The sequence below is a fragment of the Anolis carolinensis genome, chromosome 2, assembly GCF_035594765.1.
Source record: "Anolis carolinensis isolate JA03-04 chromosome 2, rAnoCar3.1.pri, whole genome shotgun sequence".
NCBI lineage: Eukaryota > Metazoa > Chordata > Lepidosauria > Squamata > Dactyloidae > Anolis > Anolis carolinensis.
Genome location: NC_085842.1, coordinates 117,623,564 through 117,649,788, shown reverse-complemented (window position 1 = coordinate 117,649,788; position 26,225 = coordinate 117,623,564). Strand labels below are relative to the sequence as shown.

Here is a 26,225-nt window from a genome sequence, read left to right as displayed (position 1 = left end):
CTGCCTGAGGAGGAATGCTCTTCATGAGCCGGGACCTGTGTCAGGGACTGAGTAATAAGTGAGCTCTCCTAGCTCTTGCTCTCACTTGCTCTCAGCCAAATTTGGGTGAATCAGAGATTTGAACAGAATGGATAAATAACCATGACATGATGATGAAGAATTAGACCTAATGCTGTGACTATCCAAGGGCAGGACAAAGCTATGACCCACTTTAGCCCAATGAAGGGCAGGCCTCTGACGCATCCTTGAGTGAGGACTGACATGTTATTCAGAGGAAGAAGCATGCAGGGTTTGAATAAACAAAGGACATGAAAAGAAGCAGGCATGCATTAAATAGTCAGTATGCTTTTTCATTAGTGGCAAGTCTAAACTATTTCATAGTCATTAATATACATTAATAACTGAGAGAAAAATAGCAGATATTTGAAATGGTGCAACTGCTGCTAAGCAAGGATGGCAAAGTGCTAAAAGATCACAATGGAAAAGCAAAACTGGACTATATGTTTCCATGCATCAGGAGATACCTTGGAATCTATCTTGCAAACGAAGACTGCTAAGGAGTTAGTCAGGAACTACCTACTGTAGCTGACCTAAATCTGAAGCATCAGATAAATTGCATTCCCAAAAATTGAAGTCGCATAACCACTCGCTATATTTTTAAAAGAAATTTTGGAGAAAAAAGTCAGGTGCCATAAGACTGGAGATTAGCAAACATTATCTCTCTTAAAAGAAGACAAAAATTAAGAGCCAGGAAACCATAGGTCAGTCAGCCTGACCTCAGACCAGGGAAAAATGAGAACAGATTACACAGGAGTCAATCTGAAAGTGTCTTGATGACAATGGCATGATTGGTAGAAACCAGCCTGACCTTTTCAGTAACAAATACCTGTACTGTCAAACTAACCTTATATCTTTTTTATTGAGTCACTAGTTTAGTAGATGGAGGGAATGCTGTAGATTCCATTTACCTGGATTTTAGCAAAGCATTCAGTAAGGTCCTTCATGATATTTTGTTTAGTAAACATTTATATGCCGCCCTTCTCACCCCGAAGGGGACTCAGAGCGGCTTACAAATTAAATTTACATACAATATTATATTATTAGCATAGTGCAATACTGGCAATAAATTACTATATTGTACTATATCAATATATTATAATATTATTAGTAATATTACATGTAAAATATAATATATAATTAATATTTAACTTTGATAAACTAGAAAAGTGTCTTGAAATTAATAAAATAAAATTCATCAGAGATCAATGCAAATTCTGCATCTAGGTTACAAAAACCAAATGCACATATATAGGATGGGGATACTTGGCTCAGAAGTACTAAATCTGAAAATGACCTTGGGGTTATTATTCATGATAAGTTGAACATGAACCAGCAGTGTGATGTTGCAGCAAAGAAGGTGAATGGTAGTTTATCCTGCATTAATAGAAGAATGGCTTCCATACTGAGAGGAATAATAGTCCTAATATATTCTGTGCTGGTCAGGCCTCATCTGGAGCACTTTGTTCAGTTTTGGGCAATTCATTTTAAGAAGGACATAGACAAACTGGAGTGAGTTCAGAGAAGGGCAATGAAGATAAGAGCGATGAAGAACAAAACATATGAGGAGAGCATGGAGGAGCTGAGCATGTTCAGCTTATTAAATAGAAGATTGAGGAGTGAAATGATCACACTCTTTAAATACCTCAAGGGATGCTGTAAAGAAGAAGTTATCTGTTGACTCAAAAGGTAGAAGTAGGCTTGAGGATCTGTGAGGGAGAGGAGGCCGGAGAAATACGTAACCTGGCGGGGCTTCCGGTTTGACGAGATGGCGGCGGGGTGGACTTCTTGAGGGCTCTCAAGAAGCCAGCCGATCCAGGCGACCGGGTAGAGCGTGGAGCTCCCTCTCCCCGACGGATCGAGTTCGGGGAGACAGCCAAACCCGCAGGGCTCCAACCGATGGTCTTGAGACCTCCACTCCTCAAGAGTGGGGGTCAGGAGAGACCCGGACTGGTTGCCCGTAGGGTGAGCGGGTCGCAAAGACGCGAGCGGACCGAAGGCGTCCAGGAATACCGCCGAAACTCGTCGGATTTTAACAGCACAAATTAAGCTGAACAACAGAAAGGTAACGAAAGAAAAACCTTCTATCTATATTGGATTGAATGGCTTCACGTATATAGGGAAGAAAATGCTTAAGAATATATAAAAATGCAAGTAGAACTATGAGAATCCTCCCTTCCCAAGCTCATAGATTTAAAGCGTCTAGAGCTTAATAAAAAGTGAATCTAAAGAAGCTAAAGAAAGAACGGGACAGATCCGTCTGAAAGGAGAGACTTTATTTGGAATTTAAGTTGTTTATATAATTTAAGGTGTTAATGGAAAGGACATTGCGGAGTAAAACTAAATTGGAATATAAAATAAGGAAGAACTGACTGACCTTGAGAGGAAAAAAATTGTTGTGTCTACGGCAGTAGACTAGCCATAACAAACTGTCCGCCCAGTGGAGGAAGCGACCTTGACAGAAGAGGGTGAGACTCCCCGGAACGGACTAAGAATTGCAACCCACATACCATAGAGAAAGGGAGAGCGGACAAAAAAGACTGTAGAACAGGAAGTGATCTAAGAAAGGAAAGAGATATGAAAGGAAACCATAGACTGTAGAACTTTCTGTTATATAAAGAATAGAGGAAATTAAGACGGGAGAAACTACGAACCATATAAAGAATATAAGGAACGGAAGGAGAGAAAGAGACCCAGAGTAAGATACGAAGGAAAAGGAAGGACGTTGACAGAGACGAGGAGACAAAGGTACAGAGGGATAATTTGAAGGTGACGAAGAGTCAAAGGGAGGTTAAAAGGTCTGAAGGACAGAAAGGATAGGAGGGATGGCACGGAACTGGAAGGGATAACCTGGGAACGATAATAGAGTGACGGGGAGGCCAAAGAGTGAGAGTTAAGGGACGACGGAGAAGCAGAGGAAAATTAGAAGGTAACAACGGATTGATAGAGAAATCAGAGGAGGGGTCTGAAAAAACTGAGAAGAAAAAGGAGGGGGCAAACAGTGGAAATACATAGGAGCGGCACGACGGAAAGGACAAAGGGAAGGATCGTAGGGATTGGAAGGATTGTGGATAGTAGATAATTGGATAAAGGAGGAGTGTATCAAAGAGCTACTAGACTAAGAGTGGACAGTGAAACTCATTAAAGATACTAAAAGTTTGAATGAGCTACCATTAAAGAACAAGATTGGGCTCAAAGAATAAAATTAAAGGAAAAGATAGATAAAACAGATAAAACAGAGGAAGAAATTGTTAAAATGTCAACATTTAAATTCAGAATGGATAAAGACAAAGGAACACAAAGGAGGGGCTCACTTCCGGATGATGTTAGCCTAAGAGATGTCATGAAAGAGATGAGGGAAATGATGAAAGAGGTCCAGAAAATGGCCGAGAAGCAAGACGCATATCAAAAGATGTTTCAGGACCAAATGCTAAGTATGAAAAATGAGATTACAGAAGAATTAAGTGACATGAAGAAAGACATAAATAATTTGAAACAGGAAATGCAAGAAATTAAACAGGAGAAACAAAAACAAGAAAAGACACAAATGAAAACTCAAAACAAGATAGAGAATTTAGAAATTAAACATCAAAAATTAGAACTGAAACAAGAATTGATGGAACAAAAGAACTTAGAATACCAACTAAGATTCAGAAATATAGAAGAAGAAAGCAGAGAGAATATAAGGGAGACAATAGTCCAATTAACATCTGAGCTAACACAAAGTAAGTATGAAGACATGGATCAGGAGATTGACAGAGTATATAGAATATCTACTAATTATGCCAGAAGAAATAAGGCCCCAAGAGATGTGGTCGTTCACTTTACAAGGAAAAAAACCAGAGACAATATACTAAGAGAAAACAATAAGCAACCAGCTTATTATAAAGGAACAAAAATAGCGATTCTAAAGGAATTCTTGCCATCAACTCTGATCAAAAGAAGAAAATACATGTTCTTAACAGAAGAACTAAAAAGGAGACAAATCAAATTTCGGTGGGAACAACCAGAAGGGATCATGGTGACCTATAAAGAAGAAAGATTGTGGCTTACTTCGGAAGAAAAAGCCAAGGATTTCTTCCAAAAATTAAAAAAAGATTCTGTAGCAACGCCCCTAAGAGATAAAGGAAAAGAAAAAAAAGGCAAGACAGACAAAAAGAGATCTAGGGAAGAATCCCCAGATATGGAACACCCTACAGAAAGTATGGCATTTCCGGAATTGGAAGAGGTGGAAGAGGAGGAAACAGTAGACCAGGAGAAGAGGGAAAATTTGGAAGATGGAGAGGCAGATAAAATGTTACTCTAATAATATTAATGGACTTACCAACCAAGTCCATTCACCAACCAAGAGAAATAAAGTCTTTAATAATAACAGAAAAGGTCTCTATGATATTGTGGCCTTACAAGAAGTCCATATCACACAGAAACATAACTCATTGTTAACCCAAAAATATTTAGGTAAAGAATTTCATTCGTTAGCAAAAGAGAAAAAAAGAGGAGTGATGATATATGTTAAAGATTGGATAGCAGCAGAATTAGCATTTAAGGATAGGGAGGGAAGAATTCTGGGGGTTTTCATATACATAGAAAATAAGAAAACATTGATTTGTAATATATATGCCCCCAATGGCTCAAAAACAAAATTTGTCAAAGATTTACAAGACTTGATACTGGAACATGAATTTGAAAATTTGATTATACTTGGAGATTTTAATGGAATTTTGAATATGGATTTAGACAAAACAAAAGGGGAACACAAAGATAAAAAACTGGAGGGGGAAAGCTGCCAAAGAGTTTTACAAATTTGCTACAAGAATTTAACCTACAAGACGCCTGGAGATTCCTCCACTCACAAGAAAGGGACTACACATTTTTTTCAGATAGGCACCAGGTATGGTCACGAATAGGCATGGTCTGGATCTCTAATAGTTTAATAACAAAAATATCTAAATTAGAGATTTTAACTAGAACCCACTCAGACCATTGTCCAATGAGATTGACAATCCATGAAACAAAAAAACCAGGAAAATGGAGGCTAAATGATCTATTATTAAGAACTGAAGAGGACATAGAAAAAAACAAACTTAATCTGAAGGAATATTTTCATATAAACACAACCCCAGGAATTGCTATCCAAACGATATGGGACGCCAGTAAGGCTGTAATGAGGGGCCATTTTATCAGACAAAATGCATGGAGAAATAAATTAAGAAACCAAAAACTAAAAGATTTACAAGAAGACATAGCGAAAAAGGAGAAAAATCTTTAAAAATCGCCTAAAAATCCAAAGTTGAAAAAAGAGTTAGATCTCTTAAGGTTACAAAAAAATAATATGGAAATGGAACAATTAGCAAAGAAATTCAAATTTATTAAACAGGACTTTTTTCAAAATGCGAATAAGCCAGGTAGATGGCTATCAAGGAAAATAGGGAAGAGAAAACAATAACAATTTATAACAAAGATTAATTCTAATGGAAGATGTTACCAGACAGATAAGGAAATTCTAAAACAATTTGAAAACTTTTACAAAACCTTATATAAAAAAGACCAAATTAAGAAGGTTGATATAATGCAATATCTGGGGGGCAAAAACCTACAGAAGATAACAGACGAACAAAGAGAATTTTTAAACAAACCCATAGATGAAGAAGAAATAAAGAAGGCAATCAGAAAGATGGACCCAAATAAAGCGCCGGGACCGGACGGCTTTTCAGTAACATACTATAGGACATTTGAAGAAGAATTAATACCTCATTTTAAAAAATTGATAAATAACATCCTAAATGAAGGAAAACTACCAAACACCTGGAAAGAAGCTAACATTACAGTAATACATAAAGAAAAAACTGATCTGACAAATGTAAAAAATTATAGACCTATTTCCCTATTGAATGTCGATTACAAAATATTCACCAATATATTGGCAGGAAGAATGAAAGAATTTTTGGGAAATTGGATTAAAGAAGAACAAACGGGCTTTCTTCCAAATAGGCAACTGAAAGACAATGTTAGAACAGTCATTGACATTGTCGAATATTACGAGTCAAACAATGAGAAAGAAATGGCCTTGTTAGCGGTGGACGCGGAGAAGGCCTTCGACAACATAAATTGAGACTTTTTTAAATTACTAATGAGAGAAATAGATTTAGGATTCCAATTTATAAATGCTATTCAGGCCATATATGAAGATCAAAAGGCAACAATTTGGATTAATGGCTTTAAAACTGAGGAAATCAAGATCAACAAAGGCACCCGTCAAGGATGCCCGCTCTCTCCCCTCATTTTTATTTTCGCCATGGAGATCCTATTAGAGACCATAAGGGAGGACCCTAACTTGAAAGGAACCAGAATTAGAGGAAGCCATTATAAAATACGGGCATTTGCCGACGACTTAATTTGTATTATAGAGGATCCAATGGAGGGTATTAAAAAGTGGTTAAATGTTATGGAAGAATACGGCAATGTAGCGGGTTCCAAAATTAATAAAAGTAAGTCGATGATGTTGACAAAAAACATGAATAAGACAGATCAGGAAAAGTTAAAGATAATATCGGGACTTCAAGTAACAAACAAAATTAACTATCTAGGAATATCAATTACAGCAAAAAATTCACAATTACTAAAAAATAACTATGAAGGAAAATGGTCAGAAATAAAAAGACAATTGGAAAATTGGAAAAACCTAAAACTCTCATTACTAGGAAGAATTTCGGTAATTAAGATGAATATCCTCCCAAAAATGCTCTATCTGTTCCAAAACTTACCAATTCTCAGAAATATGTCCATATTTAAAAAATGGGAGAAAGATTTGACAAAATTTATTTGGCAGGGAAGAAAAGCAAGAATTAAATATACCAACCTGATAGATGATACGAAGAGAGGAGGTCTGGGAATGCCGGACCTTAAATCATATTATGAAGCGAATGCCCTAGTATGGATTAGAGATTGGATGACACTAAAGAGAGAAAAGATTTTAACACTAGAGGGCCATGATCTACGAGTCAGGTGGCACGCATACCTCTGTTATGGTAAAACAAAATCAGAAAAGAACTTTGGAAATCATTTTGTTAGATCAGCAATTATGAAGGTCTGGAATAAATACAAAGCAAGACTGTACCCCAAAAACCCCCTTTGGCTATCGCCGCTGGAAGCGGGACAAAGGAGACTATTAGGCTGGGAGAAATGGCCCACATATAAAGATATATTAAAACAGAAGGATGGAAAATTAGAAATGAAATCCCAAGAGGAAATTAAGGAAAATTTTAAGAACATATCATGGTTCCAATATAGACAATTAAAAGAGTATTTCAATAAAGACAAGAAGGAAGGTTTCATGAATAAAGAAATATTTTGGGACAGAATTATGAACTCGGAAAAAAATTGACAACAAAGATCTATAAAAAAAATCCTCGAATGGCAAACTGAGAAAGAATTTGTGAAAGAATGTATGACAAAATGGGCAATAAACTTCAAGAAAACAATTCGGATGGATCAATGGGAAAATTTTTGGAATAAGAAAATAAAATAAATGTACTCATATGACCTAAAAGAAAATTGGATAAAAATGTTCCACAGGTGGTACATAAGGCCCAAAAAATTAGGACTTATGAACACATCTTTACAGACCTCCTGTTGGAAATGCAAAAAAGAACAGGGATCATTCTTCCACATGTGGTGGACGTGTGGAAAAGCAAGGAAGTTCTGGAAAGAGATACATGAAATATCACAAAAAATACTAAATATCAAGTATCAAATGAGACCAGAACACCTACTTTTAGGAATTACAGAAGAAAATTGGAAAGAAAATGATGAACTTTTATTAAACTATATGACAATGGCAGCAAGAATTGTGTATGCAAGGAACTGGAGAACAGAAATAATACCTGACAAGAATGAGTGGCTGATAAAATTAATGGAAATTAAAAACATGGATAAACTGTCATACCTATTAACTAAACAACAGGGACTACCAAAGAAAAAAACGGACTGGAGCCCACTACTGGATTATTTGAAAAATAAATAAAAACAATGTAACCATATATGGGACAGGGAATAAAGAACAAGAATAAATACGGAACACAGTGAAGCTTACAACAAGAAATAAGAGAAATAAGAGAAACACCGGAGGAGATCATCCGACGGACTAATTCCAATTCGGATAGGGATGGAAGTCATGGAAACTTTACACACTCCCTTTTTGTTTGTTTGTTTGTTTTATACTCACTTCCTTTATACTCTCTCCTTTCCTACTTTACTAAATTATTTTGTTCCACCACTTTCGTTGTATTCTCTTTCAAAAAGCACATAAATAATTTTTTTTTAAAAAAAGGTAGAAGTAGGTCTAATAAGTTACAGGAGGATGGATTCTGCTTGAACATTAGAAGAAACTTTTTGATATTGAAAGTGCTTCAGCAATGGAACCAACTGCCTAGAGCAGTTGTAAGGTCTCCTTCTCTGGGTGTCTTTAAAAAGAGTCTGGATGATCTAGCTGGAGATTCTGCATTGAACATAGAGTTGGACCTGATAGCCTATGGGGGGCTTTTCCAACTCTATGACTTTATGATTTGTGGTATTACCATTTTTAGCTAGGGTCCTACATATTCTCAATCTCCATTTCGTTCAGTTCCTTTGAATCCTATTCTCCCATAAGGAAATTAAACCATGTTTTCATGGTCACATTTTCTGTAATGTAGGCAATGGCATGTGTTTATATTTCCCATCCTAATGTATATTCTTCATACAGTCTGTGATTCTAAGTGCCCAGGTCCTTGCAGCCGTTCTTTTTACATACATTGAGTGGAAGACTAGAACCTGATGAAAGTTAGCTACCCTTCTTTTCAGAAAAATGCTGATAGCTTACTTCTTTATAATCTTTATTTATATTCTTTATATTCTACCACCATCTCCCCAAAGGGACTCAGGGTGGCTTACAAAGGCACTCCAAGATGCACATATAACATACAGCAAGTAATAAATGTTACATAAATATAAACAAGTCACATAAAGTTATAACAATAACCCCTATAACACATATAACATAAAAGTCAAAATAATGCAATTTTTAAAATATCAGTAAATAAAACTAGCAGCCATCAATTCAGAAAGTGCCAAGTGTCAACTTCGTATTGGCCCATCAAGCCTATTAGAGGTCAAAGGCTTGTTTGAACAAGGCTTTGACCTCGTAATTGAAGGAAATAGTGTTTTTTTTAAATGTAACTGAAGGAAATGGTGTTTTTTTTCAACTGAACATAAGGGACCTGAAATATTTCCTTGGTGGCAAAGACCTCCAGAGGATTACAACATGGACAGACAAAATGTAACTACTCAGATGTTGTTGGACTGAAATTCCCATGAGCCTAATCAGTATGTTCATGGTCTGAATCTGCAGTCCAGCAACATCATGAGAAACATACTTTGTTCTCAACTACAAGTTTTGTCTTTCATGTACAGCTAGAATGGAAAACTTCAGTAGGTTAAACAGAAATCTTTTGCCACCAGGAACCATAAAGGACCAGATGGATGAGCAAAAGTGTTTCAGAATTGGGGCGGGGGGGGGGGGGAGGAAAACCAAAAATAGAAAAAAAAATGTTTCTGTTTTTGAAAAAAAAAGTGGCACTTCTTAAGTCAAACAATAGCATTGTTTCCTGTAATTTATTTAAAACCTGAATCAATGTCCCTAGAGACTTCCAGGAAAGGCAATTCATCCTTTTTTGCCAGAAAAAAAAGCAGTTTGAGAGGATGTTAAGGGGATTGCTGTGTGTTTTCTGGGCTGTATGGCCATGTTCCAGAAGTATTGTCTCCTGACATTTCGCCCACATCTATGATAGGCATCCTCTCTCCTCAAAAAAAATCTGTGGGTGATGCACTTGGCCTCAGGGCTACACTTTGCCTTTTCTGATCTATATAATCACTTATAGCATTTCTACACAGATAGTATGAGAGAAAGTGTATGTGACTCATGCTTCTTTTGTGAAATGTGAAATTATGCTTGTATTATTTCACTGCTTTGAAATGCATGCATTCCAGATGAATGGGAAACCCATTGATCTCAACATACAATACACAGTTTACCACTTTGCACATTACCCAAGGTGTGCAAACAAAAGGGTATGAATAATTTGTGTCTTCATTTTTCCCTACTGGTTTGTAATGTGCAAAGTTGCACTAGGAGTACCAGATGATTTCACTTGAAATTTTCCAAGGGCACAGTTCAAACACCTAGTATTGAAGGAAACCTCCACCCCATCCAGCATATGTGTCTGGGTTGTGGGGATAAAAGGAGGAGGAAACACATACTTGCTAATGTATTCTCCAGTCAGGACGACTCCACAGGTTTGGCACTTGAAGCAGCTGACATGCCACTGTTTCTCTAAAGCCAGGAGGGATTGTCCTTGCTTGATCTCCTCCTTGCAACCTGCACATTCTAAGAAACAAGAAAAAACAGATTACCAACACAACAGCAATGATGACATCAACATCCTTGATTATTTTAGAAATCTATAATGAAGTCCTACCCAAAAGGGGGATAGTGACCCCATGGCTTAGCATCAGCGACTGCTGGTCTCTCACAAGTTTCCAGGAAAGAAAGAAACAACTGCAGCCAATGTGAAAACATAGGGCTCCAGTCTCTGGCATACTGAGAGAAAAGCCTCCCAGTCAAACAGCTTAAGAGACACTGCTACAGGAACAACTTGGAAAGGAATGGGGAATTAGGGGCTTCCAGATGATCTTGGGCAGCAGATCCTATAACCCTTCACGACTGACGGAAGCTGCAGTTCAACAACATATGAAGAGCCACACTCTTGACCTTGAATGCTCTTCTTTGGCATCTGTCTTCTAAGACTAGTATTGGTAGTGTTAGTGTAAGCAATTTTTCTATCTATGGATTGCAGCAATAATAGCAATAACTGTGAAGTGCTGAAGCCCCGTGGTGCATCTGAGACAATTACTAGAAAGCCCATGTTAGGGCATCATCCAGATTGTGACTGTAACTGGATGTGTAGACTTCAGACCTTATTGAAAGAAGTCACTACTTGGGTTAGCAACAGGTGATGTCATGGACGATAGCACAACGGGTTTCTCAGTATTTGAAAGATACCCCATTATCCCATGACCCCTCACTGTAAACATTATGCGTAGCTATAAGCTGAACTGAGTGTACAGGATTGAGACTTTTTTGTTTTAGGACACATTTGTTGAGCCTGATATGATTTTACATATTTTACTATTGACAAGCAGTCTGTGCAAAGAATGATAGCAATCATTCTGGATGCCCACTATCATCTCCTCCTCTTGTATATTGATAATTTAACCCTTGATCCAATTATCTGGACTAGATCTGGTGCAACACTATAAAAGCAGCATATTCACTCTGCAAAACCTAACCAGGACTCAGTGAAATTTTGGTACCGATGTATTGATAAGGGAGGAAAAGGCAGAACGTGTTTATGGAACTCCTATATATACAACCAGAGTTTGTGTAAGAGTGCCTTAGGTCACTTTGTTCAATGTCACTGTTATGTTGAACCATTCTGATTATGAATTGAACCACAGGGTGGTGCTGGCAGCCTCCATCTGTGCTTGGTGCTCACTGGTAGATGTTAAATGGCAGAATGGTTTTTGGATACAAGCTAGTTTTGGAAAAGCTGTTCCATAACTTCTGACTAGTTTGGCTATGTTTGGTGCTTGTGTTTGCATGTCAGGTATTCATTGGTCTTCATTCCCTTTTCCCTTGCTGCACACTAGCTTAGAAGCCATGACCTTGATAGCATTCTGACTTTGGATCTTTCTTTGAGTTTTGAGAATCTCCTAGATTTTCAAGGATTTCTTTTTTTTACAGAAAGGCAGGAAACAGCCATAACATTGCTTTGGAGAGTTATTTCAGGTCCTCCCTCTCACAGTAAAACCAGAAAATGCAATATTTTTTTTGCAGGTTTTGATAAATGTTCTTAATTTAGAAATACCCACTGACATTGTGCTTTAGCCTAACACACCAACATGTGCTGGAGAGAGTTGACTGAAAATACAAATTAGGCTTGCATCTGCATATTATTTTGGTCTGATTTATATGATCCCCTGTAACCCATATGTTAAAACTCCCCCAGGTCTGCTAGTCATCTTTTTAGTACATTACATTAATAGCAAGGCTTAGGAAGACCTCAAACCTTGAATATAGACACAGATATAAAATTCAAAGCACCAGAATTAAAGATATACAGATAAATATCTATATCTACAGAGAAAAAAAGTCAGGGACATTACAATCCTGGGTTTGCACACTAACAAAATATTCTTTCTGCTTTTTTTCTAAGATCACTGCTAGATTTCATCTGATGCCAATTTAGAAGCAAACACATTACAGGCGGTGACTTAGAAAGGTGCAGATAAAGCAGGCAGAAAGATGGTGTCCTTCAGCCATACACATCCTGAATGCGCTTACAGCTGGTTATGAATAATCCATGGTGCTCTGAAGTAACCTGAGCTTTGCAGCCAAAGAGAGGAATATATCTAGGAGTGATTTCTAGGGAGGATATGGTTTCCTGGTAATTCTAAGCAGAAGAGCACAAGGGATGGAAAAGAGGTGGCCAAAACCATATAGTGGTCTGTGCATTGTTCCATCCAGAGAAAATTGATTAAGGTGAGAACCATTGTTCCAATTTGGTAGGTGGGCTATTATATGCCCAAATGACTGCACTTGACTTTTGAGTTTCCAGAAGCAGGAAAACTTGGCTAAGAATGATAATTCTGAAAATTCTTTTTCATTTGAGAAACTGTGTGTTATTCGTCTAAGCTCTCTCAGGGTGATAAAATTCAGAATGCACAATATGGACATAAAGGACATGCCTTAACAAAGCAATGGTGTTGCCTCAAGTGCTATGTAGAGTATTACATTTTATTACACATCACCTTGGTGTAACAGGTAACTCAAGAATGCAGAGTAGCCTTAGAGACTTGGATGCCTGGAGCAGAATATCCACATGGGATTCCCCTCCTCTCGGTTAATTAATATGGAACACAGCCCCTGGGGAAGCTCTCCTCTACAAGACCCAATGGAAAAACTACAGATAATTCATGCATGTCCTGTTTATTTTGTACAGGTTTCGCATTTCCGTGAAGAAAGCATTCAAATCTTTTGAATATGACAAGTAGAATCATGTTCAAGAGGTAATATCACCTCATTCCAAAGTTGGAAATATTAAAATGTTTGAATTTTCAAATCAATTTTGTCAACCTTTTTTAAAAAAAAAAACCACAACAACAACAAACAAATGATGGCCAAAGATTTGATGCAATGTAATGCAATATTCTGTTCTATCATCATACAACCCAACATGAGATATTGTAGCAAGGCTTTGGAAAACTAGCATAAGTGTTTTCTAGAGTAGGTATGATGAACGTGCCTGGAGGATATAATGGGCTGGTTGGAGAAAAATGAATTGAAATCCTGATAAGACAGAGGAAGTTGCCATTAAGGAGCCTAACCTGGGGATGGAGGTCTTTTAACCAGTTCTGGATGGGGTATACTCCTGAAAGACTGTGTTAACAGCTTGGTAGTGCTCCTGGATTTGTCTCTCCAAATGTCAGCCCAGGTAGATGCGATGGTCAGGATTGTTTCCTACAAGCTTCAGCTGATACACCAAATGAACCCCTTCCTAGAATTGGCAGACCTAAAGATGCTAATGCATGTGCTTCTAACCTCCAGGTTGTACTTCTGCAATGTGTTTTACATTGGGTTACTTCTGTACCAAGTTTGGAAATGCCAATTAATTCAAAATATAGCAGATAGATTGATTACAGGAGCATCTAGGAATGAGCACATTACACATCATTCCACTGGTTGCCATTTAGATTCTGGGTAAAGTGCAAAGTGTTGGTGATAACTTTTAAAGTCCTACATGGTTTGGGTCTAGGTTACCTACAGGATTGCCTTCCACCATATAATCCGCCTGGGACACTTAGACTCTCTAAAGGACACTTACTCTAGCCATTTATAACCTAACTAGAAACAGTCACTCAGAGGACCTTTTCAGTGAACGCCCCAAGACTGTGGAATGACCTGCCAGAAGAACTCCAACAGCCATAGTACCTTCTATTTCTTCTTTTTTTATATAGATAACCATAGTTACCATGCTTTTTTCTTTTCCATTCCCTTCTCCCTCCCCACACCCACCCCTCCCCCTATAGTTATATATATAATAATAATAGCTCCAACAGCTAAATGAGCTGCCTGCATTTAAGGCAGAAGTAAACACCTATCACTTTTATTAGGCCTACCCAGACAATTTTTAATTGTACATTTTAAATTTACATTCTAATTGTATTTTAATATTTGTATTATATTTTAATCATTGCACTATGTTTATATATTTTATATGTGTATATATTTCATGATGGTGTGTTTTAAAGTATGTATTTTATGGAATGTATGGTGATGTATTTTAAATGTGTTTTGCCCCTCTTCAAGCTGTAAGGAGAGATGGGTAATAAAATAATAATAATAATAATAATAATCATCATCATCATCATCATGCTCACCAAGTACACACTTGTGCTACTTGGAAAGATTTCAAACCAGAAGTGACATCTTGTGTCTCTAAAATCAGGAAGACGATAATTAGGCAGGAATTGCATTTTTCATGGAAACTTCAGTACTGTTGCATCCTTTACAGCATTGACTTTCCTGACAATTCTGGCAAAATGGAATACATTTAAGAATGGCATAAAATGAGAGCAGAAACAAACCTCTCTCCACAAATTCAGGTGTACTGCAAAAGAAATGGGTTTTGGTAGACATACCAATAGGACCTGAACTACCTTTTACTGCCCTGACAGGGGCAGGCCAGAATCCAACACAGCACTATGTCTCTGTGAACCTAAGCCAGATCAATAGATTTAAGAGCTCTTCAATCTGTTGAATTGTGGCCACAGTGCTGTCTTGTTTAGCATCTCTCAACAGCCAGGCCAGGAGCAGGCTGTCACAGGAAAACACTGTTTTGTAATCATAGTGAGAAAAAACTGAACCCTTCTCCCTCTCAACAATCAATGTGTCTAAGTAAACACTAGGGAACAGCAACATCTGTTGCCTCCTCTCTGAGATCACACTGCATGCATTGCAATTGCATCCGGCTGGTTCACTTCCCAGTATCAACTGTTCCCTTTTAAAAGTAGCTCTTTATTTCAAAGCTGAGCCACAAAGATCTGAGGACTGTGAGTGACACTGGATGATACAAGGAGGATGGTTTCCAGTATCACTCCTAGTCTAGATTCCTTTATTGGCCATCAGCTTCAGTCCAATTCCTGGCCTGTTTGCAGGAAGGGCATTTCTCTTCCCACCTACCTCTTGCTGTACTCTGTTTGCAAAAAGCATGCTGTACAAGGGCAATGAAGCTGAATTTAATGGATGCAAGACACAGGGAAAGGAAGAGACATTTTCTTCCATATACTTACCCTGCAGCTTTTCATTTAACCACCTGCTCTGGAACAAACAAGGGCCTTCTGTGACCAAGGTCTGGTGGCAGCAGGCACAGTGATCCACACAAGGCACCTGACCAGTTCCTGAACTTGTGGACCATGGACCTCTGTATGTTAGGTCAAGGACTGGCCACCAAGAAATAAAAGAGCTTGTTTCTTAGTTTGCCTTGTAGTTGTATTACTAGGGAGAATCTGGCTTTCCTCCTTGATCCAATCTCAGGAGATAGGAATGATCCTTCTCCATGCAGCCAGTGTTTGTAAGGCAAAAGGGCTGTCTAAGGCAGGGGTCCCCAAACTTTTTAAACAGTTCATGATCCTTTGGACCGTTGGAGGGCCGGACTATAGTTGGCCACCGAGCAACAATTATTATTAATAATAATAACAACAATAATAAAAAAGAGGGTTGGAAGAGACCCTTTGGGACATTGAGTCCAATCCCCTTCTGCCTTTGTGCACCAAAAGCACAAGGAAAGCATCGCTGACAGATGGCCACCCAGCCTCAATGTTAATAATAATAATAATAATAATAATAATAATAATAATAATAATAATAATAATAATACAGCATTTCGGAACACAATACTCCTGACCTCACAATCGTGTTAAAAAACAAAGTATGGATTGTCGATACTGCAATATTAGGTGACAACAGGATTGATAAGAAACAACTGGAAAAGCTGACACAATATGAGGATTTAAAGATCGAATTGCAAAGACTCTGGCACAAGCCAGTCGAGGTGGTCCCAATGGTGATTGGCAGACTGGGTGCAGTGCCTCAAGACCTTGGCCTGCACTTAAACACAATCGGAGCTGACAAAATGACCACCTGCCAGCTGCAGAAGGCCACCTTACTGGGATCTGCGTACATTATTCACCGATACATCACACAGTCCTAGACACTTGGGAAGTATCCGATGTGTGATCCAATACAACAGCCAGCAGAGTGTCTGCTGTGGATTCATCTTGTTGTGTTTCAAATAATAATAATAATAAGGGTTGTAAGAGAAGAAGACACCCCTTGGGTCATTTAGCCCAACCCCCTTCTGCCCTTGTGCTGTGGGGGCCGAATAAATGGCTTCGATGGGCCGCATCCGGCCCCTGGGCCTTAGTTTGGGGACCCCTGGTCTAAGGTATCAGTAGGAAAGTGACACTGTGACACCACCACACCCCAAGCACTTGTGAGTATGCACATACATGCCCCCCTAGAAGTTCTATATAACAAAAATAAGTATCTTGCTTGCATTAACATATATGGCCAACTCTCATCCTATCAGCAGTTTTTTAAATTAAGTTTTATAAATTTTATCGTTGTGTGTCTTCAAGTTAATTCTGACTTGTGGCAACTGTTTAACAGGGGTTTCCAGGAAAGGTTTATGTAGAAAGGTTCACTGACTTCCTTTGATACTAGTGGAGTTGCTAAAGAAGGGGGAGGAAGAGAGTTCCCTTCCAAATAAGAATTCTCTTCCCACCAACAATGAATTTTTTTCTCAGTTCTCAAATGGCTGTTATTGGAAGTAGTTAAACACTAAAAATCCTATCTAGAACATCAACATTTGCTGTGATCACTTGCACTTGGTAACTTTGCCTTCTATATTTCTTTGGATACCTGAATTCTTTCTACAGTAAATTAAGTTTTAAGCAATATTAGAAATCTTGGTCTCAGGATTTAGAATTTCAGAAGTCACTACTGTTATCTTGAAGATTTGCTTATAATTTTGGACAATGTGACCATAGAAGCTACTGCTGTAGCCATATGGTTCCAGGTAAATACACATATGAATAATTAAAAGGAGTAGATCTCTACCTCTTTGATGATGTTCAGCTAAGCTTTGACATTACATGGAAAGGTCCAACACTGGATCACTAATTCCTGGATTCTTCCAATCTTGGGAAGGGGGATAGGTGTGGCAAGAGAGTGGAGATGGGTGGGGAGGAAGACGATTCAAATCCACTAACACTAACCCCGACATAATGAGAAATTGAGAGGTGTATCAGGGTATACCTAAGCTAATTTCCTCTCAAGGCTTACTGGCTCAGGGAGTTTTGACCCTTATTTGGCCGGGGGGGGGGGGGGGGGAGGTATTCAAACTCTGGCGCAGGGAAGAATACAAACATCAACACATCTGATATTTGCACTCCAACAACAGCCCGGTTGAATTTGGGCCACATTGATGTGTCCACTATCATAGCATTATCTCCTCCATACCTTCCTCTTTAGGCTTGTGCTCTTAATTTTTTTTTTTTAAAGGCAAGGGTCTTAACAGATTTATAACCTCCAAATATATTTCTGGTATGGCTTCTCTCTCTCTTGTTTTCTACATTTCTACATTATCTGTGAACCAACAGGTTTCCTGCAATGCCTTCACATTCTGCAACTCAACCCTTTGGGGATAATACATTAAGAGGTCAGATATGCTTGACTTACGGCTTGGTCCATGAATCTTGATGGGTTTGTTGCTGATTAGTGAATGGGAGCATGTTTGGCAAACACAGTCCTTCCCACTGAATGTAACTTTGTCCCCAATGGGGAATGGCTTCCTGAAAGAGAGGACAAACCAGGCGAAAATTATCGGTGTATATTTTCAAGCTACTATTACATTCAAATGACATTTTAAAAAACCAATACTTGTTTGTTGAATTGTGATTTAGCCATACTGGCAGACTTCAGGGACTAGTGAGAGCTGCAAATGCATCTCTCTATCTTTCCAAAAAAAATCTTGATGGCCAAAGTCTGAAATTTACATTTTTGTGGAAAATCAAAATTAAATAATTTGTGGGTTACTTGTTTATCTTTTCACATGCATTTTGAAGAACATGGCAGACAAGATGGAAATTTGTGGTACACCATAGGCCAAACGAGGCATGAGTTTAAGAGAAGTTTCTTAGTATGATCTTCCAAGATGACTGTTGCACCCCAAGGCAGCGTGAGCACTGGAAACCAAACAGAGACCAATAATCATATAATATCTTTATTAAAACAATTATAAATTCAGGAAAGAATAAGAGGAAATGATGAGTGAGCAATAGTCCTTTATGATATGGTATGAATTAGTCCAAAGAGATATGTCCAATATTATTGTCCAAAGTCCAGAAACCAAAACACGCTCAAAGCTGTTGGGAAGTTCTTGAGCGGGGAAACAACAAGAAAGCAGGAGTGAATAACAAGGTCTAAAGTCACTAGGAAGTCTTTGATATCAAGGCAGGCAGAAGATTAAGCTAAAAGCAATCTGGATTCAGGAACAAGGCAAGGATGTGAATTTACTCCGGATTAAATCGGGAGTCGCGGCTCAGCTTGGCTGCCAGGAACAGAAGACTTGGTTTGGTGAAATCAGGGAACTGGAAACGGTGAAGTGTTCTCAGAAGTCGCTACGTTGACACCACAAATTGTTCACAGTGTAAGACACTTTTATGGAACTTAGATCTAATAACCCCAAAGGTTACCAAGGAAATCTCCTATCCATTATCCCCTCTAGATGCCAAACGTTGACTCCTTCGAAGCTCCTGTTTTTCTGATCTCTGGCGATGCAAAAACTCCCTTCTGTTAAAGGATACATTCCCTGGGGAACTCGGGACATCTGGTTCTACCACGGGAGTAATGTTTTCAGTATCTCTCCCAATTAAGGAAGCATCGGAGCTATCCACAGCTGGGGTCTGTAATTGGAAGGAGCTTGGAGAACTGGGCAAAAGGTCAGAATAAGCTTCATCCTGGTCAAAGTTCATTTCTGAATCAAGTTCAGAACCCAAAGGTGGCTGGGGTATAACAATGACTTATCTCCAGGAAAACCCTAATTCACTGTAATACCATGTCTTCTAAGTCCAAAGTAGACAAGTAATCCAGGACACTTCTAGTTACTCATACTAAAAGTTGCAGAGAGGTCCAGGAGAATCAATAGTGTTGCAATGAAAGTCATTTATTAAATTATATGAATTTATTTTCATTTCACCCTAAAATCAGGCTTGCAACCTTGAGTCTTCAGAGATAATCAGTGTTGTAGATGAAAACACCATACATATCAATTCATTAATCTTTTGGCCCCATTTCCTGGCCTAACAAAATCAAGCATACTCAAAATTTGGCTTTTAGAAACTATCAGAAGGTATGCAAAATGTTATGCTAGCATGATTCATGGATTTTTTAGGGTGACAGTGACTCTTCAGGAAGGTTGTGTGCATATTAGTAATAGTAAGAGCTATTCTACTCTTAATTAATTTCAAGCCTATTCTAATTGTCAAAGCACCCAACCAAAAGTGACATGGAGAATTATAGTTATATTAATTCTCTAATGAAATGTTATAAAGTAATAGTTCCCATGCTTCCCTGGAAATCAGCATGGAACCTAACCGTAATACATAACACAGATACTGCTCTTACTGTTACTATCCACATGCCTCATTATAGAATCACAGAATCATAAAGTTGGAAGAGATCACAATGGCCATTCAGTCCGACCCATGCCATGCAGGTAAACACAAGCAAAGTTATCCCCCTTTGTCATCTTTTCACTTTTAACACTTTTGTTATGTCTCTGCTTTCTCTGTGGTGTGAAGCCAAGACCCAGCTTCCAAACAGGGGGTTAATCCAAACAGCAAACAGTTCAAGACCAAACTTAAGAAGCCAACTGAAGAGACACAACCTGAAGGAAATAACACAAGGTGAGCCTATAGTCTGTTCCAAAATCCATTTTCAAGAGATACCAGTGTCCAAGGCTCACAAATCCTAAAATAACCAACACTTCAAGGTCACAGCTCGAAACTCTGATGTTGTTGCCAGCAACAAAACGCAACTCCTGATCACCTTTTAAGATAGTTTCTTTGGTGTTGCCTATTGATAGCTCATCTTTCTGATAATCAAGTGGACATCAAACTTGATCCTTTTCCCTTCATAAGTCAGAACACTTAACGCTTCCTCCACCAGTTCAAATAAACTTGTCTTAACATGACTGCAGGCTGAGAAGTGGTAGCTTCCCCCAAACACTCTTCTTCCAAGCTCAGTTGAGGAAGCTGCAGGGTACTACTGGGCTCCAACTCAAATGTTGACCCTTCAAACAGCTCCTCCTAATTATCAGAGCTAGCAGTACAGCATATGTACTGGGAGTGGGGTGGGAGATAGGGTTTGCTTCATTTTTGGCAACTGAACAAATCTTGCACAGTCTCAAATATTACAGTTATTAACTTTGGGTGCCTCTATACTGTAGAAAATGCAGTTTGCCATCACTTTAACCATCATGCCTCAATGCTATGGAATCATGGAAGTTGTAGTTTTACAAAGGTGTTCAGCCTTCTCTGCCAAAAGAGAGCTGGTGACTCACTAAACTACGAATCCCAGGGTTCCACAGCATTGAGCCATGACAGTTATAGTAGCATCAAGCTTCATTAATTCTATAGTATGGATGCATTTTTTGTGGCTTTTTATCATGTTTCATCATGTTGATGGAACATCAATTCCTGCTTTCTAATCATAAAGTCTTTTTAAGACAGAAAAATGTCTAATATTGCAAAACTTAGAAATTGCATTGTTTGCTTGTGTGCAATATTGACCTGTTGGTCATAATATTAGACATGGGAAAATCACACCAACAGCAGAACAAACACACCATGAGGCATCAACATGCATAAAGGGGTGGACAAGTACTATTGCACAAGGACCTCTGTAATTTCAGCAATGGCTGCCAGGTTACAATGACTAAATACGTGAGTAAATGCAATGTGTTTAACACACACAATGGATCACAAACCACACAGAGTGCAGCTAGCTGCCTGCGGATACATAGTCTTGGCACATGCTTATATAATCAGTTTTATTCCTGTGAGAAGCCAACCATGGGAAATTAGCTTCTCGTGGCAAGATTTGAAATTCCTAGTGACAGCTTTGCTCCACATCTGATAAAGTAAGAAAAAGACTGTAAAACTTAGGAGGAACTCATGAGAAACTGTGTGAAGATTACACTACATGGTGTTCTTTAAGGAATTTTTTAGTACTCATTAGCAGACAGTTGACCACCCTTAAAAACTCGCATCTCACCCACCATGCATTGAAGTTCTGATCTGGGTTTGTGAAAACAAAGATGAAGCACTTTACACCTACATGATTCACTTCAACAGGAACACTCTTCAGGGGACATACACACTGTCTTGCACAAAAGGGAACCTGTCAATCCTTAAATGAAACAGGTCTTGGTAGTAGGTGACTCCCTCCTTAGAGGAATGGAAGCCATCATTTTCAGACCGGATGGGATGGCTCGAGAAATATGCTGCCTCCCGAGGGCAAAAATACACCATATCACTCAGAGGCTCCTAAAGCCCCATCCTCCTCCCCGCCTCCTTATGTTGATTCATGTAGGAACCAATGATACCACTAGGCATTCTTTTCAAAAGATCACAAATGATTTTTGAGCCCTTGGAAGAAAGCTAAAACTGTGTAATGTACATGTGATCTTTTCATCCCTCCTCCCCATTGTAGGACACGGCTCTACAAGGGCCAGAAAAATAGTACAGGTTAATAACTGGCTCAGAAAATGGTGTCAGGAGAAGCGTTTTGGCTTCCTCGACCATGGCCTACTCTTTCAGGAGGATGGCCTACTGGCAAGTGATGGGTGCATCTCACACAAGTAGGAAAACATCTTTTTGCACACAGACTCACAAACCTTATCAGGCACACTTTAAACTAGATCCACTGGGGGAGGGGAACAACAGCCTGGCAAACACTATATTGCCCATGACCACAGGGAACCGCCAAAAGGCTAAACAGAGGGCTGCACAAACACAGCAAGGACCAAGTACCGAGAGTACAATAATCCCAAATAAACAGCTCGGGGGAAGGTCACAGGGGCTTACATGTCTTTACGCTAATGCACAGAGCATGGGAAATAAGCAAGACGAACTCCAACTTATAGCACAGCACCACACATACGACGTCGTAGGCATCACTGAAACCTGGTGGGATGACTCCCATCACTGGAATGTAGCCATTGAGGGCTATAACCTCGTTCACAGATATAGAACAAAGGGGAGAGGAGGGGGAGTAGCTTTATATGTCAAAAACAGTTACGTTGCAGAAGAAATGCAAGACTGTAATCCGGGAAACCAGCTTGAAAGCATCTGGATAAGAATCAAGGGAACCGAGACTCAAAAAGATCTTGTTGTGGGTGTCTACTACAGACCTCCGAGTCAGGATGAAGGACTTGATGAAGCCTTCTGTCAGCAGCTGACCAAACAGGCACAAAGAAGAGATATAGTAGTCATGGGTGATTTCAACTATCCTGATATCTGCTGGAAAACAAACTCGGCCAAGAGCACAAAGTCCAATAAATTCCTCACTTGCCTTGCAGACAATTTTATGGTCCAGAAGGTAGAAGAGGCAACAAGGAGATCAGCAACTCTTGATCTAATCTTAACAAATGTGGAATACCTGGTTAATACAGTTGAAGTGATTGGATCCTTAGGGGCAAGTGGCCATGTGCTCCTGCAGTTTGCCATACAAAGGAAGGCTGAAACTAAGACAAGTCAAACACGCATTCTGGACTTTAAGAGAGCTGACTTCCAAAAAATGAAGGAAATTCTGAGCAGCATTCCATGGATGCCAATATTAAAAGACAAGGGAGTTAAGGATGGATGGGAGTTTTTCAAAAGTGAAATACTCAAGGTGCAAATGCAAACAGTGCCAACAAAGAAAAAAAATATGACAAGTGCAAAGAAGCCAAAATGGATGTCCAAAGAACTTCTAACCGGGCTAAGACTCAAAAGAGACATGCACAAGAAGTGGAAAAGGGGAGAAATCACCAAAGAAGAATTCAAACGTATAGCCAACTCCTGTAGGGAAAAGGTTCGCAAGGCTAAAGCGCAAAATGAGCTCAGGCTTGCCAGGGACATTAAAAACAACAAAAAGGCTTTTTTTTGCTTACATTGGTAGAAAAAGGAAGAACAAGGAGGTGATAGGGCCTCTGCGAGGAGAAGATGGGGTGATAGCGACAGGGGACAGGGAAAAGGCAGAACTGCTTAATGCCTTCTTTGCCTCAGTCTTCTCACAAAAAGAAAGCCATCTTCAACCTCAGCAACATGAAATGGACAAAGGATTTGGGAAAATCCAACCCCAAATAGGGAAACAAGTTGTCCAGGAACATCTAGCCGCTCTAAACAAATTCAAGTCACCAGGGCCAGATCAACTACATCCAAGAGTATTGAAGGAACTAGCTGAAGTTATTTCAGAACCACTGGCAATCATATTTGAGAGTTCTTGGAGAACGGGAAAAGTCCTAGAAGATGGGCAAATGTGGTGGTCCCTATCTTCAAGAAGGGAAAAAAGAACGACCCAAACAATTACTGTCCGGTCAGCCTCACGTAGATACCAGGCAAGATTCTGGAAAAGATCATTAAGGAAGTGGTCTGCAAACACTTAGAAACAAATGCAGTCATTGCTAATAGTCAACATGGATTTACCAAAAACAAGTCATGCCAGACTAATCTGATCTCTTTTTTCGATAGAGTTACGAGTTGGTTCGATACAGGGAACGCCATGGATGTAGCGTACCTGAATTTTAGTAAGGCCTTCAACAAAGTCCCCCGTGATCTTCTGGCAAACAAACTAGAAAAATGTGGGCTAGACAAAACTACAGTTAGGTGGATCTGTAATTGGTTAAGCGAATGAACCCAAAGGGTGCTCATCATCTTCATCTTGGAAAGAAGTGACGAGTGGAGTGCCACAGGGTTCCGTCCTGGGCCTGGTTCTGTTCAACATCTTTATTAACAACTTAGATGAAGAGTTAGAAGGCATGATCATCAAGTTTGCAGATGACACCAAACTCGGAGGGATAGCTAACACTCCAGAAGATAGGAGCAGAATTCAAAACGATCTTAACAGACTAGAGAGATGGGCCGAAATGAACAAAATGAAGTTCAACAGGGACAAATGCAAGATAATTCACTTTGGCAGAAAAAAAATGGAATGCAGAAATACAGAATGGGGGATGCCTGGCTTGACAGCAGCACGTGTGAAAAAAGACCTTGGAGTCCTCGTGGACAACAAGTTAAACATGCGCCAACAATGTGATTGCAGCAGCTAAAAAAGCCAATGGGATTCTGGCCTGCATCAATAGGAGCACAGTGTCTAGATCCAGGGAAGTCATGTTACCCCTCTATTCTGCCTTGTTCAGACCACACCTGGAATACTGTGTCCAGTTCTGGGCAAGGCAATTGAAGAGAGATGTTGACAAGCTGGAATGTGTCCAGAAGTGGGCAACTAAAACAATCAAGGGTCTGGAGAACAAGCCCTATGAGGAGCGGCTTAAAGAGCTGGGCATGTTTAGCCTGCAGAAGAGAAGGCTGAGAGGAGACATGATAGTCATGTACAAATACGTGAGGGGAAGTCATAGGGAGAAGGGAGCAAGCTTGTTTTCTGCTGCCCTGCAGACTAGGACACAGAACAATGGCTTCAAACTACAGGAAAGGAGATTCCACCTGAACATCAGGAAAAACTTCCTGACTGTGAGAGCTGTTCGGCAGTGGAACTCTCTGCCCGGGAGTGTGGTGGAGGCTCCTTCTTTGGAGGCTTTTAAGCTGAGGCTGGATGGCGATCTGTTGGGTGTGCTTTGAATGGGATTTCCTGCTTCTTGGCAGGGGGTTGGACTGGATGACCCATGAGGTCTCTTCCAACTTTACTATTCTATGATTCTATGAAGCAAAGCAGCTGCTATAAAATTATTGCCTCTGATGCTCCTACTATTTTGCCCCATTATTTGTAGTTGCACACAGGAACTGAATAATGAAAACCTATTTCCCCACCCTTGCATAGAACTAATGATACTTATCTCAATAATCCTGAATCAAAACTGGCCATAATCAGAAAAAGATATGGTTATTGGCTAGATGCCAAGAGGCCTGGGTCTTATATGCTCCATAAGTAACACCAATTCTATCCTTTGATGCCAGCATGATTACTCATCTGTAGAAACAGATATTTAAGTCCAATCTGGAAAATGACCCACTGCCCTCAGTGAAAGACCTATTCAGGCAGAATTGATTTCTTTGATTCTTTGATCCATAACTCTACCTTGTACAACCTGCTCTGATGCCGCCATCTCATCCAGCATGCATTTTGACTCATGTTGAAATCTCATCATGGCCCAGCTATGGCCTCACAACCCTAGAATAACCAATAGTGGACTCACATGCCAAAAGTATAACTTAGGGCACATCCAGACAGACCCAAACTGCATTCATCTGGATTATAGAGCAGTATAGACAGATATACGCCAGTTCAATACAGTTAATCCACATTCTGAAAATAGGTTATAGGGCAGTGTAGATTCAGCCTTTGTAGCTTCCACACCTTTCCTGGAAATCTTTGAAGGAAACAGATTGGGTATAGTCAATGACATAGTTACTCCAAACTAATATCATCATACCTTGGACCCGGTGATAAATGACACCCAGTACATGAAAACAATGCCACAATAGAGCTATGTGATTAAGCAGTCTATAGTAATGGTGTTATCAGTGGTGTGTGGAAGCATGTGTATGTCTGCTACAGAGCCTATGGGGCTAATAGAAGACTAGACTTTCCTGTCACTCACTCACACTCATCTTTCATTTTAACGTTGCCCTAATGCACTCCTAAGGCTTTGACTGACAAAATAATAGACCTGTACTACCAGAATATTTCTGAGATCAAGAGTAGCTCATAACTCACAATAGCTTCACTG

The 26,225-nt window shown here is 39.3% G+C and overlaps 1 protein-coding gene across 11 annotated transcripts in view; it reads right to left on the bottom strand.

The window, feature by feature from the left end:
* Positions 1-26,225, bottom strand: part of ablim3 (actin binding LIM protein family member 3) — a 185,123-nt gene that overhangs the window by 51,755 nt on the left and 107,143 nt on the right. For all 11 annotated transcript variants that reach the window (XR_010002803.1, XR_010002804.1, XR_010002806.1 and 8 more), the window contains exons 4-5: positions 17,954-18,066; positions 10,354-10,480 (exon numbers count right to left, since the gene is read on the bottom strand). Coding sequence is in view for 1 of the 11 variants with exons in the window: in XM_062970447.1 (XP_062826517.1) it covers positions 10,354-10,480; positions 17,954-18,066 (240 nt within the window). In the remaining 10 variants the exon portion in view is untranslated. The remainder of the gene's footprint in view (positions 1-10,353; positions 10,481-17,953; positions 18,067-26,225) is intronic.